The following is a 17,379-nucleotide window of genomic DNA, read 5'->3' as shown; positions in this document are numbered from 1 at the left end:
CTGCTCCACCTCTGCAATCAAAGATCTGAATTTAATACTCTGGTTTGAGACATGCACACATTGATTAAAAAGTAGTATGACTATTAGATGCCATTTTTATAAAAGGAGGCTTGTCACTTTTGGCTCACGTTTAAAAACCTAGATTTTTATCAGCTTATTTCTTTCATAAATCATTGTCATCATTATTGTGATTTGTGTTATTGGCAAGAACACAGGTCACATCCCATCATTGATTTATCTAGTTAAACTAATGACCCAGTTCTTTTGTTTGCGTCCTGTCAGCTGTGGGTTTTTCTAAAAGGTACATATTTTGTTTTTCTGTAAGTAGCTTCCTCCTCAAGGCTGCAGTGATGCAATGACTGAGGAGCAGCTGGAAATTCCACTCAGCTGTATCTCTTTCACAAGCACATACACCCACAGCAAGATGGATCGAAACCTTTATACAGGGGTGTTGGTCAGATTATCTCCCACCTGTACTCACAGGATGTCTCTGCTCAGGTTAACAGGTGTTAAACAGTGGCTCTGCTAACTTTAATAGTTGACAGTCACTAAACAGACAGACCTCTGTGGTCAACACTGAATACACACAGTTGTCAAACTATATCTACTTCCTCATTGAGCCCATGGTCTGGGAAACCCTGATGCGATTTTATTCCATATGTGTTCGATAAGCAAATTTTTATTACTGGGGTTGCATACTAAACGTATGCTAAACGTATGCAACCCCAGTTTTTCCTAAATGAGCAGGGTGTTGTATTAATAATACTCCATAAATACAGAGACATTGGAATTACATATGACTTTTAAGAACCTTTTTTTAGTGTATGAATGATAATTCAAACTTTTCAGTATTTACAAATTTAAAGTCTTCAACTGTATCATCGTTCTCTTCCTTTTAGAAGAATGCAAAACCAACTGTTTCCTTGATAACTTTTTTTGTAGTGTTGCTACTTTGACTTCAGTGTAGAACCTGAATGCGTCATCAAATACTTACAATGCCTCATATTTGGTGATTTATGCGATGTACTGTATGGACAAATCTAAACCTGGAGGGTAACTAACTATACAATGACTCTAGGGAGTTAGATAAAACAAATAAATGTCAGCAGCACAACATGGAAATAAAGAAGTTAACTGAACATAGGTTACCTTAAAAATTGCATCTCAGTAAACATCTCAGTTACATGACTGCACGCACCATCTACTACCTGCATGTTTTTACCTGTATGTTTTTACATGTGCTTCTTATAGGCCAGGTCTCCCTTGAAAAACCGATTCTTAATCCCAATGGGACTTTCCTGGTTAAATAAAGGTTAAATAAAATTTAAAAAACAAAAAAAACAAACTTGATTCTGATTCCAACCCCTGCAGTAACTCCTCCACGCCGACAGGGGGAAGTGGCGCTGCAGCTGGGGCGCTGTTTCCGGCGGTGGCGAGTCAGAGGAGGGGGGCCTGTGCAGGAGGAGAAGTTGAAGACGGCAGCGGAGCTAAAGGCGGCTCGTCCGGAAGAAGAAACCCCCCTCCATCATTAAAAACTGCGGTGTTACCTGGCGGGCCCAGGGCGGCTTCATGCTCTGTGTCAGCGGGGACGTCTGAGTGTGTCGGCGGCTTCGCGGCGGCCGGTGTCGGGGTCCCGGAGTGCGGGGAAAAAATGCCTTCTCTTCCATGGAGGTAACGTCGGGGAGCCGGAGCAGCTAACTGGACCTTATGTCCCCGGGAAGAGGAGTTCGAGTCCCCGGGGGAAGAGGAGTTCGAGTCCCCGGGGCAGCGGCCGCACACTGTTGATCCTTTTATCGATCAGAGGGGAATGAAGTCACTTCACTGTTAACTGTGTTCACTTGGGTTTTTAAATGAGTGACGAGGCTTTTTAACAGTCTGCAAACAAGCTGAAGTCGAACTGTTCGGTTCGTGTTCGGGAGCTGGTGTCAGCCCAACTACTGCTACCAGCTTATTACTAGTAGTATTATTATCACTATTACTGGTAGGAGTAGTAGTAGGAGTATTAATAGTATTATAATATACTTTGTTTTCATGGGTGTTCCACTAAATTCTGTCCCCTGGTTCACACATGTGATAACTTTCAACTAAAGCATGTTGTTCCATATTGATTTATGTTCGAAGAAGAGTCATATAATTGAAAAGCACAAGTAGGGCTGGGTGATATGAAAACATGTCATATCAGTCTATTATTTTCGACAGACAGATGTACTTTAATGATCCCTTCCTGCTCCAGCAGCAGGCACATAACTCATTAAGATAAGAGGAATAAGTTGACATTAGTTAATGATTGGTTTGCTTAGTGAAAGGTTTTGCTGCGGTTTGAAACTCTTCCTCCTAAGGGCATAGAAGGACAAACACTTCATGGCATTTGACAAACCTCAAAAATCTATAGGATCAATACGTCTGTTAACACTTATCAAGATACAATGTTTTATTAAGTGAGCTTCTTGTTTTTCACTTTGGATTCTAATTGAATTGGAATGCGTCCCAGAATTAGTTTTTCCCAGGTTTAATCCAGATCTTTGTTATATTGCTATTGATTAAAAAATATATTGCAATAGTAATTATTGATATTGTTTTATAGCCCAGCCCTACATCCTAATTTCATACGAGACACGAGCACTGAGTCTCTGCTCAGGTAAATGTTTGGCAGTGTTCACTCTCCCGGCCTGTGGTGCAGCAGCCTGTGGGTCGCCCGCTCACTGCATTCCTCCATGTAATAAGCTGCTTGTTCAGGGCCCAGGTCTCGCTGCAGTAGCCCACTGGTTAGCCAGGCCCCAGCAGAGTCCCTCACAAAGAGGCTCTGTGTGAGCCGGGCTTGCCCCCCGGGAGGAGGCCGCCGCCTCAGTCTACGCTGGTGCCACGACAGCATGGAGCACACCTTGTGAAGTTAGGCTTTCACCGCAGCTGCGCTGGAGTCACTAGTGATACCTAAGCTGTGTGTGTGGGTGGGTGCAGCAGGACATCTCATTTACCAGGACATTTCCTGTTCAACAGCTGATTGTGGGTAGCACTCCTAGGTAGTTTACCTGGTGGCTGTGGATGGAGGTTTGTATGATAACCCCATTGATTTTATCAGGGTCATGTCAGCTACAGCTTGGCGAACCTTTAACACAAAGTCAGGATTGCCATCTGGGCTAAGTCAGAAAGACAGGGGTCTAATGAAAGATGCCATTGTTTCACATTACTGGAAGTGTTGGAGCCAGTGTTTTTGAAGCTTGACTCAACCTTATGATCAAAGTTTGGGCTGTTTCAGCCTCTTCTTCTTCAATTTTCTCTTTGAAATATGTCCCTTTGAAGCACCTCGACTAAATGAATGAAAATACTAAAGTTCCAGAGCAGCCATTGTTATTCATCTCATTGCATAACATCTGCCCAAGGCAGCAATTTTAATGTTGATATTTCTGCTTTAAGACCTGTTATAAGACCTGTTTTAGAGCAAGATGGACAACATTCATTTACAGCAACATTCTTCTGTTTGGAGGGATTGGTCCTAATCTACATAGAAAATAACCTTTATCTGTAGGTGTCCTCTGTCAATGTGCCGGAAAGTAAAAATACAGTGATCCTGCAAAACCGGATTCCCGATTCTTCAGTGTGATGAGGAAGGAAACATATTAACATGTCTACTGGCTACTTAGTTTCTGCTTGTGTTGATATTTGTCATCACTCTTGTTATGATTAAGAGTAACATTCAATTTGTTAATATATAATGTAATATTACAAAAAGTGTCAGTTTGCGATCACCTTTCCCTTTAAATATAACGAAACACAAATACCTCGCTTGTCAGGTGTAGATTAGTGGACGGTTCAGAATTATATTTGTGTCTCTGTGTGTGTTTCTCCTTTTAGGGTTTCGCCCGCACTTGTGTTGCTTCTCTTCCCTTCCACTGTGGCTGCAGAAGAGTCCTCGCTGCTGGAAGGCTGGCACGATGTCTGGTTCTTCAGATTCCTCATCAACATACTGGGATACTCCACCATCATCATCCCTGGCTACCTCCTCATTTGCTACTTCAAGCGTACCAATTACTTAGAAACAGGTTTGGGCACACGAACACAAACGACAGACAACTTAAGCTGCTTTCAGACGTGCACTGAGCTCCGGATGTTTTCCTTTCGGGACTTCATGACTGAAAACAGCTTAATTTTGAAATGTATACCTGTTTGAGTCCACAGATTAATCATTGTAGTCCCCTCGATATCAAGTGCATTCGTGTTTTTGTTTGTTTCTCGTACCTTCCAGGTAGTGGGATCTGCCATCCTCTAATAAGGACCTGCGTATTTGGCAATGAGGCCAAAACAGGTCTGTTGGATGACGTGTCGGTTGCATCCAGGAGCGAAGGAGACTCGGGCTCGTCGCTCAAACAGGGCATCAAATTAGTCTTTTGTGCTGCTGGACTTCAGGTGAGGATCCGCACAAAAATACAGTCACGCAGCCTGATCAACAAATAGCCTGATAAACAAATCCTAACTTAGTTTGCCCCCAGCTCACTGATTATTTTAAAAGTTACAGACATTTGTATGAAATGTACCGTAACAACAAATGTTCGGTAAAAGTATTTGTATGTATACTACTATGAATCTGCAATTATCAATATTTTAATATTAACAACTATAAGTCATGTGACAGCAGACACACATAGAGTTGAAGTAGATGAACGAGCATTGTGGATAAAACCACCAAGGAGGGAAATGTCCTTGTAGTTGCTGTAGTTGCTTTTTGTGTCTGGACAGATCCGTCACAATAAACCTTGTGACAACAAGGACAAAGAACGTCAGGGCCACGCATTAGACAAAATGAGACAAAGATTTTCTTCTCCTTTTGCATTTCCTTTTGAATAAGACTTGCATGGTTTTATCCTTCTAAACGGATGTTCTTCACATAATCTCTTCAAGGCCCTAATATTGATCCCTACACTCTGTTCATGTGCTAAAAGAAAAGGGGGGCATTTTATCATGAGTTCTACCCCTGAAACGTCAATACTCTTATTCTCAGGCTTCGTACCTGACATGGGGGGTCCTGCAGGAGAGGGTGATGACTCGTTCCTATGGAGCCACGACTCCAGAGGAGGAGGGAGAGAAATTCAAGGACTCCCAGTTCTTGGTCTTCATGAACCGCATCCTGGCTCTGACCGTGTCGGGCCTGTGGTGCCTTCTGTTCAAGCAGCCTCGCCACGGAGCGCCCATGTACAAGTACTCCTTCGCCTCGCTCTCCAACATCATGAGCAGCTGGTGCCAGTACGAGGCCCTCAAGTACATCAGCTTCCCCACCCAGGTCCTGGCCAAGGCCTCCAAAGTCATTCCTGTCATGCTCATGGGGAAGCTCGTCTCCCGCAAGAGTTACGAGTATTGGGAGTACTTGACCGCCGTGCTGATCTCAGTGGGGGTCAGCATGTTCCTGTTGTCCAGCACGACCAGTAAGCACCCATCCACCGTCACCACGTTCAGCGGGATCGTCATCCTCATCGGCTACATCGTCTTCGACAGTTTCACCTCCAACTGGCAGGACAACCTGTTCAAGCACAAGATGTCGTCGGTGCAGATGATGTTCGGAGTCAACCTGTTCTCCTGCCTCTTCACCGTCGGCTCGCTGCTGGAGCAGGGCGCCTTCTTCGACTCGGTGGCCTTCATGACGCGTCACTCCGAGTTTGCCTTACACGCCGTGTTGCTGTCCGTGTGCTCGGCGTGTGGCCAGCTCTTCATCTTCTACACCATCAGCCAGTTCGGTGCTGCCGTCTTCACCATCATAATGACCCTGAGGCAGGCCATCGCCATTCTCCTCTCTTGTTTCCTTTACGGTCACGCCGTCACCATTGTAGGTGGATTCGGTGTCGGCGTAGTTTTCCTGGCACTTTTCCTCCGGGTGTATGCACGTAGCCGCATGAAGTCGGGTCGACGGTCAGCGCAGCCGCTTGGACAGAAGGTGTAACACCAAACTGGGAACAGAGGCCACGTTTTCTGTGGTGCTTTTTGTCGATTTTTGTGTCTCTGTTTGATTTCTTTACACTTTTCTTTTTCATTTGTTTATATTTTTGTTAGCTACGGTACAGAAAGGGATTCGGCGGTTCTGACTCTTACACCAAGATGACCTCAAGGGGTCCATGTGATTTCAGTGCCTGCAGTATTGTTTAATACACAATTCTCAGACCACAACTTGTCTCTTCAGTTCTTTTACAGTTTAGTGGTGGACTATTTTTTCTATAACCACGATATGTGGCTTGTGGATCCTGTTTAAGGTTCCTATGATCCTGGTAAAGGTGTGTGGGCTATAGAGATAAACATATATTTTCAACATTTCATGACCATACCACCTTATCTGGATCCAAAACATTTGAATGACTTAATCACCTCCCAGTAAGACAACACAGTCTATCCATTTAGGCTTTAGTTTTAAAACTCAGTTCAGGCTTGATGTCCATGCCCCAGAGTTTTCAAGTGCCTAAAAATGAAGAAATCTGAAAACTCTGCTGGCCCCGTTTTAGTTTGAAAACTCTGGGTGAGAGTTGTACTATAAACTAAGATGTTCGAAAAGGAGACACTCACCAGCGTTCACTCCTTTTTTGATTCTTATCAGTCACGACTCCACAACGAGCGGTCAAGGCAAAATGTCACATTTCCATCGCCGGGCCAAGAAAAGAGAACTGTCCTCTTACTTTTAAGCATATGTTGTTTCTCATTTGTAGTATTTTCCATAACTAAGCAACCGGCTGCAGGGTGGATGATCTGCTTCCTGTTTCCACCTGCACGCTCATGCCTGGAATAATTGTGATTTGTGTTTTCACGTGTATGGGCGGGGATTATTACTGATTCATTGCTAAAACACTCAAATGGATGGAGGTTGTTATAGTTTTGAAATGCGGTTTTAAAACTAAAACATGTTTGTCTTCGAATGGATTTTCTTGTAACGTATCCAGAACATGGTGCAGACATAATTGGGTTAATTTAAGGTACATTAACTTGTTCCAGTGGCTAACATCTGTAATAGAGGGTGGTAAACAACGGTTTATGTAAAAAAAAAAAAGAGCACACGACATAGAAATGATCGATTTGGCCCCGACATCGCTGAGGCAGATGCTGATGTTGCTCCAAATTATCTTTTAGATCATTTTTTTTGTTTTCCTGACAATGCAGATTATATTTAATATCAAAATTGCGCTAAAAAAACAATTGTGTAAATATATTGTTTATTTCCAACCAACTTGTCAGTTGTGTACTTTTGTAAAAGGACTGCTTTGTGTGGGTCACTTTTACACGTGAATGTTTGAAAGAAGACTGAATGAATTTTGATGATGCTCACTGTCGTCACGGCGATGTGAAGGTACTGTAGGTCCTAGGGGGGTGGGGGGGTTTGCAGAAGAGAATTCATACAAGGGAAATGCAATGTGACTGGTACCTTGTTTTTTTTTTATCATTCTATTTCCTCTGGTAACTGGATTATTAATAAAATACTAAATTAACTTAAATCTATGAAGTTCAGAGCTTTGATCTTACTGGATGTGGTATTCAGTGCTGTTTTATATAATATTATACACTCAGCAGAGCACATACCTTCGTTAAGGGCCAACTTTCTGATAACCAATCACACCTGACCAACATTTCTAAAAGGTACAACTCTACTACACAATTTTGTATTGGTTTTGGCAGCAGTTAAACTGATTGTGGCCATAAGCATGTGTAAACTCCTTTTATGCAATACAAACAAGACTGTCCTCCAGTATCCTGAAGGTGGGGTTAAGAACTGGTTTTGTCAGCATGTGTGATCTCAGTGGAAATATCGAGAGCTCGGAGTTCCACCTCCAAAAATCAAGGCTTGAGGATGTGAGGTCAAAAACTGCATCATCATGCTCATCTCCATTCAGTCCTGCAAACTGTCACCAGATGGCATTTACACCAACAAGTAGTGTATGAAATATTGCAGATCTCAATTATTAAAAGACTGTTGCCATAGTGTTGTAGTCCAATAGTAAAGCAGGTTTGGAATGACAACGTAAATTAACTGTTTTTGCCCTGTAGCGAAAAACAAGGGTCTGTAGATTCATATTACTATTTAGATATTTTAAACCTCTAGTACATGCAATGTTTTTCGTTGTCAAAACTATGGTCTGCCTCAGATCTAGTTTTAATTTTATATAATTCCTTGGTTTTGGTCCCTAGTCAATAAAATTAGTGTAGAAAACTGATTTTGATGAGTCAGTATTTAATTGCTTATAACATATTTGGGGTATATAAATGTGATCTGTAGATTTTTACTTGACACAATAACTTGATGTTGCAGGATTCTCGAATTGCAGTGTCATTGATACTAGAAACTGTAGCATGACTCCACCTAGTGGTCACTTGAGCAGTTTTACTAGTTCAAGTTACTATATACACTTACTAGGAAATTCAACAAAATTAATATTCTTTAATCTCAATTGGGTACATTCATTTTAATCGTCCATGATAAAAGGTGAAGACAGCAGAGTCAAAATAAGGTATTACATCTTTAATTTTTTGCAAAACAAAGACCCGGAATACAGACAAGCCTGGACCCAGGCAAAGGAATCATACAGTCCTCTCTCCATGCAGCGTGCAGTGTTGCACATGAGCAGAACCTCCCCCAACCCTCCAGACTGACAATGGAATGTACCATTCCCATGTTCACCACTCCAACATTTAAGACTCAGTGCAACAGGGTACTCGTTAAACAAATGTGCTGTCACCATGAACTTTTACAGCAAAAACCAAAACTGCTTTTCTTAAAAGGGGCGTTGCAGAGTAATGCTCTGGACACGAGAGCAACACTGGTCCACCGCACAACATGAATGACTATTTGTTTTGCATTTACTGCAGTTTAAGGGATGAACAATTGAAAAGTGAGGCTAAAGTGTTAAAAATCTGGGACGAGAGGGTGTTGCTTTAATCGACTTCCTCCATGCGTGAAGCATCATCCTCGCCTTCGCCTTCTAGGGGAGGAATCTCATCTGGGACGGCTGTAGAAGTGGCTTCCTCGATCGGAACCTCGTCGTCATCGATACCTAGAGGTACAAGGACGTTATTTATTAGAGATCAATGAAAGTATAGAGTGTCATAACTTAAGTTTTATCTGCAGTGTTTCCTTACCCAGGCCGAGTTTGATCATTCTGTAGATGCGGTTGGAATGGGTCTGTGGGTCGTCCAGGGAGAAGCCTGAGGACAGCAGGGCAGTTTCAAACAGCAGGATTACCAGGTCCTTCACAGCCTTGTCATTTTTGTCAGCGTCGGCCTTCTGCCTGAGAGTTTCCACGATGGGGTGGTCAGGGTTGACCTCAAGGTGCTTCTTGGCCATCATGTAGCCCATGGTGGAGTTGTCCCTGAGTGCCTGGGCCTTCATGATTCTCTCCATGTTGGCCGTCCATCCATAAGTACTTGTCACAATGCAGCAGGGTGAAGACACCAGTCTGTTGGACACTGTCACCTGGACGACAAAATCAAATATAGGGAACATCAAGAAAAGACCCAACATGCCGTCCTACTTCTAAAATCTAGGAGTAAGTTTAAGTTAATACATGCAGGTCAACCATGTTAGAAATAACACACCAGCAGGTCCAGGACCAATTGTTCCATACATTAACATGCTGCATCTACTCAACATTTAAAACATCTGGTTAAACTTCAGAAAATGCATCTTCAAACTTTAAAACTCAAGTATGCAAACTAGAACATGTTAGACCACAAATTCACGTTCTGGATTTTCAGCATCTCCACACAAATCACCTGGAACTCACGACCAGTAAAAATAAAAAATAAACGGCAAATCATTCAAGGTTACGTGTGAAAACAGGCGACCAAGGGGCCACCTCAAGCCTGCATGAACTCACCACGATACAAGTTGGGCTGAATTAGGTCACCTATTACCAAACAGAACACTGTCAACTGCAGCTGTGAAACTTGAACTCCTACAATGTGAAGGGAAATACTGGATAAAAACTCTACTGTTCCACTAAGATCACTGACCTTCTCCACTTTCTTGTCCAGGATCTCCTTCATGAGCTTGCAGAGGTTCTCAAACTTGGCCTTGTCCTCCTCCATCTTCTTCTTCTCCTCCTCATCCTCAGGCAGCTCCAGGCCCTCCTTGGTGACGGAGACCAGGGTCTTACCGTCAAACTCCTTCAGCTGCTGGACGCAGTACTCGTCGATTGGCTCGGTCATGTACAGGACCTCGAAGCCACGCTTGCGGACGCGCTCGACGAAGGCGGAGTTGGCCACCTGATCCTTGCTCTCACCTAGAGGTAAAATGAGATTTAATATTTGCTTAAAAGAAAAAACAAACATTGTTTTACAATTTTTAATACTAAAAAGGTGCAATTAAAAATGAATTTACATAACTTTGCTACTAACAATTTAGCAGAAAATAAACATTTCTGGGAGACAGACTGACCAGTGATGTAGTAGATAGACTTCTGGTTCTCCTTCATGCGGGACAGGTACTCTGTGAGGGAGCTAGACTCGTCTCCAGACTGAGAGCTCTGGTAACGCAGCAGCTCAGAAAGCTTCTTGCGGTTTTGTGAGTCCTCGTGGATTCCCAGCTACAGAGAGAAGAGATAATGGACAATTGTTCAATACTCAATCAGAGCACTATCAAAAGCAATGATAATTGGTTTGCAGAATCACATGAGACGACACATCTATTCCAAGTGTTTCACATGAATGCACTCAGGCTTGACTGGTGAACCAACCTTCTAAACACTGCAGCTTTGGCTCAGTTCAACTTGCTTCATTATACCAAAGAACCAGTTTTTTTCCTGTTTAGTTTCATTATGTGAAGCATCACTATAGAACAAGCCGATTGTGCAGACATGTGATGCAGCTGTCACAGGCAGGTAATATTTTAATAATTCAGGGTAACTGGGTACAAGGCTATTTAATAATTCAACAACACTAAGTGACTAATCTACAAATACTAAGTGACTAGTCTACAGCACAAGCCGTGTAATTTAAATAAACCCATTTATGTGCACTAGCGGATTACTTGCATACAATTTTAAAGCAAAAATAGAAAATTACAACTTTCCAGCTATGTCGTGTCTTTAACTGGCCTAAAGCAAAAAAACTATGACTACGCAGTCTTTAAAGCTGGAAAAGCAGCAACCACAACAATGAAAGTAAACCTTATGAATCCATGGAGAAGCACTGAAGACAAGGAATGCATGAATTTATTTTAAAAAATAGAGAAAAGGTTTTTCTTTCAAGTAAAATCAATGTGGTGAAATGCATGTTTATTTCAGATACCTTGATGTTCTTTGAGAAACCCTCATAGAACTTCTTGTAGTTCTCCTTGTCCTCAGCCAGCTCTGCAAACAGCTCCAGACACTTCTTGACGATGTTCTTGCGAATGACCTTCAGGATTTTGCTCTGCTGCAGCATTTCTCGGGAGATGTTGAGGGGCAGATCCTCGGAGTCCACCACACCACGGACAAAGTCTGGATTATAGCAAATAAATCACAGTTTAGATGAACGTATTCTATTACATTATGCTTGGCAGTATTATACAGACGGCGGGACCACTTACTCAGGTACTCTGGGATCAGCTCTTCACAATTGTCCATGATGAAGACTCTCCTGACGTACAGCTTGATGTTATTCTTCTTCTTCTTGTTCTCAAAGAGGTCAAAAGGAGCGCGGCGGGGGATGAAGAGAAGGGCGCGGAATTCAAGCTGGCCCTCCACTGAGAAGTGCTGTGAAAGAGAAAGAAAACGACTTTAAATTATTATTTTGACTCATGTTTTAGACACCGTGCAGCCTGAGGCGTTAATACACATTCATACAGCGGCTTTAGCCTTCCTCCCTTTACCTTGACAGCCAGATGATCCTCCCAGTCGTTGGTCAGACTCTTGTAGAACTCTCCATACTCCTCGTTTGTGATGTCATCAGGGTTTCTGGTCCAGATGGGCTTGGTCTTGTTCAGCTCCTCCTGGTCGATGTACTTCTCCTTGATCTTCTTTTTCTTCTTCTTGTCCTTGTCTTTGGAGTCTTCCTCGTCATCAGAGCCCACATCTTCGATCTTTGGCTTGTCCTCACCGTCCTCCTTCTCCTCATCCTTCTCATCCTTCTCCTCCTTCTCTGGCTTTTCCTCCTCGGCCTCGTCGTCACTGATCTCCTTGTCGCGCTCCTTCTCCACCTGTCAACAAAATGATTCTTGTTTAACTTCACTCACAAGACAACAGTTTAAATCCGACTGTACAGAGGGAACGTGGAATATCGTCAGGTCAAATTTAAAATACTTACAAACAGGGTGATGGGGTAACCGATGAACTGAGAGTGCTTCTTGACAATCTCCTTAACCCTCTTATCCTCGATGTACTCAGTCTGGTCCTCCTTCAGGTGCAGGACGATCTTTGTTCCACGGCCCATGGGCTCGCCTGTGAACAGTTGGGAGACAATTAAATAACTGCTCAATTAAAATGTTCAAAGTCCAGTATGTTTTAAAGCAAGGACTAACTAGCCACAAACAAGGCAAGGTAAGTTCAAGGTGCTGGTACAAGGTACACACCAGGGATGCAACTAACTAATTTCCATTATATTTCAAGAAAGGTGCCAGTTTTCTTTTCTTCAATTAATTAATCTTTATCAGAAAGCAGATAAATGTGCATAACAGAATGTGATTTCATGTCCCTCAAACGATTTACCTCCAAGATTTGGTTTATTATAATAGTTATTAAAAATAGCTTAGATACACAACTCAAACGTGTTCAATGTTTTAACTGCACCGTAAAGCTAGTCAGAGTAAGAAGCAGATTATTGCAGATGTTGCCATCACAGCCGCGTTGATATATGATAATGTTGCCAGGGCACATACCTGTGTCAACCTTGACTGTGAATGAACCTCCGGCAGAGGACTCCCAGAGATACTGCTCATCATCGTTGTGTTTGGTGGTGACACACACCTTCTCGGCAACAAGGTAGGCGGAGTAGAAACCCACACCAAACTGACCGATCATAGAGATGTCAGCTCCAGCCTAAAGGGAACACAAATCATTACAAACTTAAACATAGCTGTAAAATAGTATGAAAGTATATTAATATTATTACACATTATCCCTGTTCTTTGTGTTGCAAATAAAGCCCATGACATTATATGGTTAATATTCTTGTGTTTTTTCATAAGCTGCAATCAAGATGTTTGGTCATACCTGCAGGGCCTCCATGAAGGCCTTGGTGCCAGACTTGGCAATGGTTCCCAGGTTGTTGATCAAGTCGGCTTTGGTCATACCGATTCCAGTGTCGATGAGGGTCAGGGTGCGCTCCTCTTTGTTGGGGATGATGTCAATTTTCAGATCCTTGCCACTGTCCATCTTGGTGGGTTCAGTCAGGCTTTCGTAACGGATTTTGTCCAAAGCCTGTAAAACAAAAAAAAAAGGGGGCATCAATTAATGTTCTACTCATGATTATTACATTTCTAATCAACAAAAGCACTTGCGAGACAACTTACATCAGAAGCATTGGAGATCAACTCCCTGAGGAAGATCTCTTTGTTGGAATAGAAGGTGTTGATGATCAGGGACATCAGCTGAGCGATCTCTGCCTGGAAGGCAAAGGTCTCAGCCTCCTCCTCTTGGTGCATTTCTTCAGGCATCTGCAAAGCAGGAGATCAAATAACATGTTCAGTCAACTGCCTTGGGTTACAACGGTACAAACGTAAACACAAACGCCATTGTTGTAAGGGGGGGGGATAAACTGACGGTACTTGAAAGAGCGAGTGAGTCATTCTTTTGGTTTCATTTAGTCAGGAAACTGAATCCTAGATCGATCTGAGCCGGTTCCTGGCCGGCTGCCATCGTGATACTACAGATCGGCGGAAGTAGCCATTAACCAACATGGCGTCGAGCGACAGACAATGGGCTCAGCAAACACGTGCTTAACAACGACCAGAAACGAAAATAACGACATCGCAGAGATACGAGAACAAGCCTTCACTTGTGATTAACGCGTTCACACGTTTACGTTAAAATAAAACCCACGCGATGATGACGGCTATGGCACATGTGGAGTTAATATGAAGCCATTTTGTCCTCTGGAAAAACCCACACCGCTCATTTGATCTTAAAGGAAACGCAATGCATGAATTTAAACCTTTAAGAAGCCTCGGGTGTGTTAGCATTAACACGAAGCTGCTGTTTCACGCGAGTTGCGTAACTGTTCGCATAAAACAACTGTAGCTAAAATGAAGACGATCGTCGTTTTAATGTTAACTTAAAGCGTTTAGATGCTAATGGGAGGAGGGGTTAGCGTGGGTCGTGTTTTATGATCGAGTCCATCACGACCAAGTGTGAATTATCACGACTAGCTCGGTTGAAATAAACCCGAGTTAGCGGCGTCATCGCCACCACACCTGCCGTGGTGCAGTCCGATCCCGGCCCTGTCCCAGTGCGCAGCCGCCGGTGAAGCGAGTGCCGCAATATACACACACAACGCGAAACCGTCTCCCGGTAAACCGCCGAGTCACCGTGTTAAATCAACGTTAACGCGACACGTGTGAAAAAAGCAAACTAATATCGAAACGGCCGCGGACACGATGGCTGCGAACGCGGAGGAGGTCGTCGTGACTCGTGGTCTCCTCATCCCACATTCTCCCGTCGTGGAACAGCGCGGCGGCGGGTTCGCAGATAAACTCACAAATCCACGGAGAACGCGTGTGAATGGCGAGCGACGCGCCGGGGTACGCACCTTGTTACTTCGTTGACTTTATCTTGAAACAAATGCGACCAACGCTCCGTCCCTTCTGCTCTCTGACGCAGGGAAATGGAAAGGGACTTCCTTTTAATAGACCGGAATCTTTATACACACGCTGCGCGCTGTGCGGCCGTATCCCTCCGCGGCGCACCATCCTGCCACTGGGTTTTAAATGAGAAGCAGTGAACATGGAATTCTATTTATTAAAAAAAAAGTCTGTAAGAATATCATGTTATTATTGATGTGGGAGATAGAGTGAATACGTGTGATTTATTTATTATTATATCATCTGAGTGTTTTACTATTTGTTTTGCTGTGCTCATGATTTTATTTGTGTTTTATTTTATATTATATTGTTTTTATATTTTCCTTGTAAAGCACTTTGTAACTTAGATTTTGAAATGTGCTGTATAAATAAAGTTATTTGTATGTTTTAAATGATGTGGCCCAAAAATAGACATAAAAAACATTCAGTCGATATCGATAATAATCACGATTAATGTCACATCTCTTGTCAGTTTAAAGAGTTTGAGTGAAGGTCGTGTTAATTTAGTTTCTAACATAAATCTGAGGTAGAACATTGAAACTGATTATGTGTTTACGTCCTCTGTGTACTTGCGATACATCAATACATATTGAACTGTTGTTATATTACTCTTGATGAAAATTATATTGCAATAATTATCGTTTATCGTAAAAAAAAAACAACAACCTCATCTTTAAATTAAGTAGCCTACACTTCTTAAACCTTCCAATTGCTAGCGACAATTGTTTTGTATAACAGAACTTTTATTTTACATTTTTGGGCCTAGTTATTTTAACTGTTAATCTCATGTAACCGGTCTTCTGCACAATTCAAGTTACCAGCTACCAGTAGAAAGCCATGTGACCTGCTCAGTAGATCAGACATCTTTACCTCTATGTCCTTTTCTAAACTAAACACTGTCCCCTTTTAGAACATAGGACAAGATGGAGAATTGTTAGTATTATAATTAATGCATGCCACCAGTTGATGTTAGCGGATGTTAGTCCGTGTCAAATAACGAAGTCTCTAGTGTTTTCTTACAACGTATATCACAATCCCCACCTGGTGCTTATAGTATTCTTTATATTTATACTTGCACAAATACACCACAGCAAAGTCCTTGTATGTGTAAACCTGCTTCGCAATAAAACCCCGATTCTGGTGTTAGGGACATGTCTTCAGTTGGGAACCTTCGTGTCATCAGCTGTTTGGGCCTTTTAAACCCAAGACACCCTCTTCTCAGGACGAAGAGGATGTAAGGATGGAAATTATATCACCATGATCACAGGAGAACGTGTCATTTGGATGGATGACTGAAAAACCCTAGTATGCACCGCCTCAGGGCCTGTGTCTGTCTGAAGTGGATATTTCTTATGGGAAAACCAATCATATGACCTCAAATTTACAAAATGGCTGCAAAAAACACAACATCTACCACAAATAACATTTAAATAACTAGAAAGGGAATCAAAACGGCCACAAACAGTGAGTTCAGGGACCCGTTTTCTCATTTCTTTACTCAAAGTGGTCACATTACCCTTGAAAATACTGCAATATGAATGATAAAGCAAACCATGCTGCTGCCACATGCGACTGTGATTTCTAGAATGATCATTTCACACAGGAAACAAAAGGTTTAGAGGCAGACGAGTCGCCATAGAAACATAAATCATGATATGATATTAATAAATCTCGATAGATTCACGCAGAGACGGGCGAAGAACGAGGGTCTTTTTAATCCGATGGAGGAACACATGGCAACCGGGAGGGTGCGCTTCGTTTCTTCTAGCACTTTCTAGGAGGAAAAAAAGAAAAAAACCCGCCTAAAGTGACGTCACGGGCTTGTCAGCTGCAGCCCTCGCGGCGCAGCTGCTGTCACACAAACACCATGGCAACCGTAACCAAGCAGAAAACCGTGTCTAACGTTACAAATACGATGCGACACGACAATGCACGAAGTGGTGGCGTTAAAACGCAGAGTTCTACAGGTATTCTGAGGCCGAACGGGGCCCAATCGCCGTTATTCATTGAGGAAAATGCGCAATATTTACTGGTTCCGGTTTCTCAGAGAGGAGGATTCAAAGCTTCTATGTGACACTGAGTGAATTTCCCCATGTGTTGGACTGTTGACTTAACAAAGCAAGACATATAGCAATGCTACAGTGGTTTGTAGGAAACTGTAAGAAGGTTTTTCAGACATTTTATAGGCAAAACAAAGAATAGAATAGAATGGAATGGAATAGAATCCCTTTATTTATGTTGCAACAATGTTCATTGTAACCGGAGATTTGCTGTGCAATAAGATTATATGTATATAGACACAGTGCAGGCTGATAACGTATTGCACACTGAAAGAGTTCAAACTGTGTTGTATTGTTTGTTGAAATTGTCAGTTGAAGACAGTTTTCAACTATAGTTCCAGATATGTATTATTTATCTGTTTAATTGAAAAACAGGATTAATACATCCACAGTTGATTCACTGATATTTAAAGCTTTCATGCAAGTATTGTTATTATTATGATTATTATGATAATACAACTCATACATCGTTATTGCTTTTCGTTTCTTTATTCAGGAAAATGAATCGCATTTTTGACGGCTTGAACATACTCGAACACTCACCAAACTTTACAGGCGCGTCAGGCCTGATGAAAATGTATG

The 17,379-nt window shown here is 42.4% G+C and overlaps 2 protein-coding genes across 3 annotated transcripts; one reads left to right on the top strand and one right to left on the bottom strand.

Annotated features, from left to right (window-relative positions):
• The first annotated feature begins 1,340 nt into the window (after window positions 1-1,340).
• On the top strand, window positions 1,341-7,194 carry slc35b2 (solute carrier family 35 member B2). Its single transcript, XM_035144661.2, has 4 exons — window positions 1,341-1,671; window positions 3,853-4,040; window positions 4,244-4,404; window positions 4,997-7,194. The coding sequence occupies exons 1-4, from the start codon at window positions 1,652-1,654 to the stop codon at window positions 5,927-5,929; spliced, it is 1,302 nt and encodes a 433-aa protein (XP_035000552.1). The 5' UTR covers window positions 1,341-1,651; the 3' UTR covers window positions 5,930-7,194.
• Window positions 7,195-8,470: 1,276 nt separating this feature from the next.
• On the bottom strand, window positions 8,471-14,838 carry hsp90ab1 (heat shock protein 90, alpha (cytosolic), class B member 1). Of its 2 annotated transcripts, none has more exons than XM_035144657.2 (12): window positions 14,686-14,838; window positions 13,451-13,594; window positions 13,152-13,358; window positions 12,818-12,977; window positions 12,247-12,380; window positions 11,813-12,139; window positions 11,531-11,696; window positions 11,251-11,441; window positions 10,400-10,547; window positions 9,976-10,244; window positions 9,103-9,436; window positions 8,471-9,017 (listed from the first exon to the last, which is right to left on the bottom strand). In XM_035144657.2, the coding sequence occupies exons 2-12, from the start codon at window positions 13,592-13,594 to the stop codon at window positions 8,899-8,901; spliced, it is 2,199 nt and encodes a 732-aa protein (XP_035000548.1). In that variant the 5' UTR covers window positions 14,686-14,838; the 3' UTR covers window positions 8,471-8,898. The 2 variants fall into 2 exon arrangements, with proteins under 2 accessions (XP_035000548.1, XP_035000549.1); XM_035144658.2 differs by lacking the exon at window positions 8,471-9,017 and adding an exon at window positions 9,840-9,869 and having other exon boundaries at window positions 9,318-9,436.
• Between the last annotated feature and the right edge of the window lie 2,541 nt (window positions 14,839-17,379).

This window comes from Hippoglossus stenolepis, chromosome 20, assembly GCF_022539355.2.
Source record: "Hippoglossus stenolepis isolate QCI-W04-F060 chromosome 20, HSTE1.2, whole genome shotgun sequence".
In the NCBI taxonomy this organism is placed as follows: Eukaryota; Metazoa; Chordata; class Actinopteri; order Pleuronectiformes; family Pleuronectidae; genus Hippoglossus; species Hippoglossus stenolepis.
The sequence above is the reverse complement of the archived record's forward strand: the minus strand, read 5'-3'. Positions and strand labels throughout refer to the sequence as shown.